This window comes from Sinocyclocheilus anshuiensis, unplaced genomic scaffold, assembly GCF_001515605.1.
Source record: "Sinocyclocheilus anshuiensis isolate Anshui unplaced genomic scaffold, SAMN03320099.WGS_v1.1 scaffold412, whole genome shotgun sequence".
Lineage (NCBI taxonomy): Eukaryota > Metazoa > Chordata > Actinopteri > Cypriniformes > Cyprinidae > Sinocyclocheilus > Sinocyclocheilus anshuiensis.
Window position 1 is genome coordinate 1,908,698 of NW_015558661.1, and position 1,633 is coordinate 1,910,330.

Consider the following 1,633-nt stretch of genomic DNA (forward strand, 5'->3'; position numbering starts at 1 on the left):
GAAGGATCATGTCACACTGAAGACTGGAGAAATGATGCTGAAAATGCTATCACAGTAACAAATTGCATTTTAAAATATATTAAAATTGAAAACAGTGATTTAAATTGTAACAATATTTCACAATATTTTTGATTTATTATCAAAGAAATGCAACCTTAGTGAGCACAAGAGACTTCTTTTAAAAACATTTAAAAACTGGACCCCAAACCTTTGAACAGTACGTAGTGTAATAGCAAACATAAATACTGAAACATCTTGTAAATACATACTTGTTATACTTGGAATTCCCTGGTAGTTCAAGCAAAATAAATCGTGGGAAACTCTGCATAACATTTGGTAAATAGCATTTTCTAGTTCTCTCAAAAGGGGGAGACAAACGGTTTTCCTTCTCTCTTCTCTCGAATCCTCTCTCCTTCTTATCATTCCACTCTCCATAGAGCTGAAGCTTTATGAACCACTGGAGGTGTCCTGCCAAATGAAAAACATCACAGACTGGGATTAAAACAGCACGACCATAAAGCCTCTGAAAGGTAAATGTATGGAAACTATAACGTCATGCCTGCTCAGGCAACAAAAGATTTGGCTTGTGATTGAGGATTACACAGAGCAGATCAGCTTTTATGATATACAAGATAATGTACATCCTGTCAGAAAATTGCATGCCAAATTGTGCTGTATTGCACTGTTTATTTTAAATAAAAGAATGACATTGGGCTCATCGAAGCAGCAAAAGGACTTCATGATTCTCATCAGGGTATTTTACTTGGGGAAGGTGAATAGACATAATATTATGGTCATATGATAATGTTCTCATATGTTGTGGTCTGAGGCGTTGCATTAGTGCAGCATCGATGGGAGGGGCTGCTGCAGTCCACTGCAGTGCAGTACTTCATGCTGTTAGGTGAAATGCTGTGTGAGGCAGTTAGATGGAGCTACAGCACTGTTGTTGTTGTCTGAAGAGCACAGTTTCATGGATGGTCCACCTTGCCACAAGACTAAACATTTTAAAATGCAGGTTTGTTTAACAGTGTGCTTTCCTATTTTTTCCAAATCATTTCATTTTAGATTTCAGGCTAGATTTATTGACCACTCTAGATAGTTATTTCAAAGCTAATTATTAATTCATCTGCAATTCTTTTCATAGGAAGGTTATTTAGACCTTCACACGCTCTGGGAAAACAAGCCTTAGTTTTTTTTTAATATAACAGCACATTTGATAATCAAATAGTATATATTTATATATGTTCAAATGTTTTTATTCTGTACTGTGATATTTAACTCTCCTCTTTCCTTTTTTCTACCTAGAGTTTTGCAATGAATACAATTAACTCTTTGTTTGGGTGGATTCTTGCTTTGGGAGGTAAGAACATTATGAAGATGTTTTCCTAATGTTGCTTTTCATATGCTACCATTCTAATCATTCAAATATAAAATATTCTCTAAAAATATATTTTAATTCTATATTGAACAGTTCTCTTTTTTTCCTAACTTTAACTTTGCTAATGTCAGTTGCTTGACAAAAGAAAGAAATTCTTGATTTAATCAGAAATTCTTTGATTAAGGAATATATAAGAATGTTATACACACACACACACACACACACACACACACACACACATATATATATATATAT

At 33.9% G+C, this 1,633-nt stretch overlaps 1 protein-coding gene across 3 annotated transcripts in view; it reads left to right on the top strand.

Moving 5' to 3' along the window:
* Positions 1-393: 393 nt before the first annotated feature.
* The window catches only part of LOC107681113 (thy-1 membrane glycoprotein-like), a 2,752-nt gene continuing 1,512 nt past the window's right edge, over positions 394-1,633 (top strand). For 2 of the 3 annotated variants that reach the window (XM_016477280.1, XM_016477279.1), the window contains exons 1-2: positions 858-1,015; positions 1,306-1,360. In XM_016477280.1, coding sequence (XP_016332766.1) covers positions 971-1,015; positions 1,306-1,360 — 100 coding nt within the window. In that variant the 5' untranslated portion in view covers positions 858-970. Of the gene's footprint in view, positions 531-857; positions 1,016-1,305; positions 1,361-1,633 lie in introns of those variants that run through there. The other variant, XM_016477281.1, reaches the window with a different exon arrangement.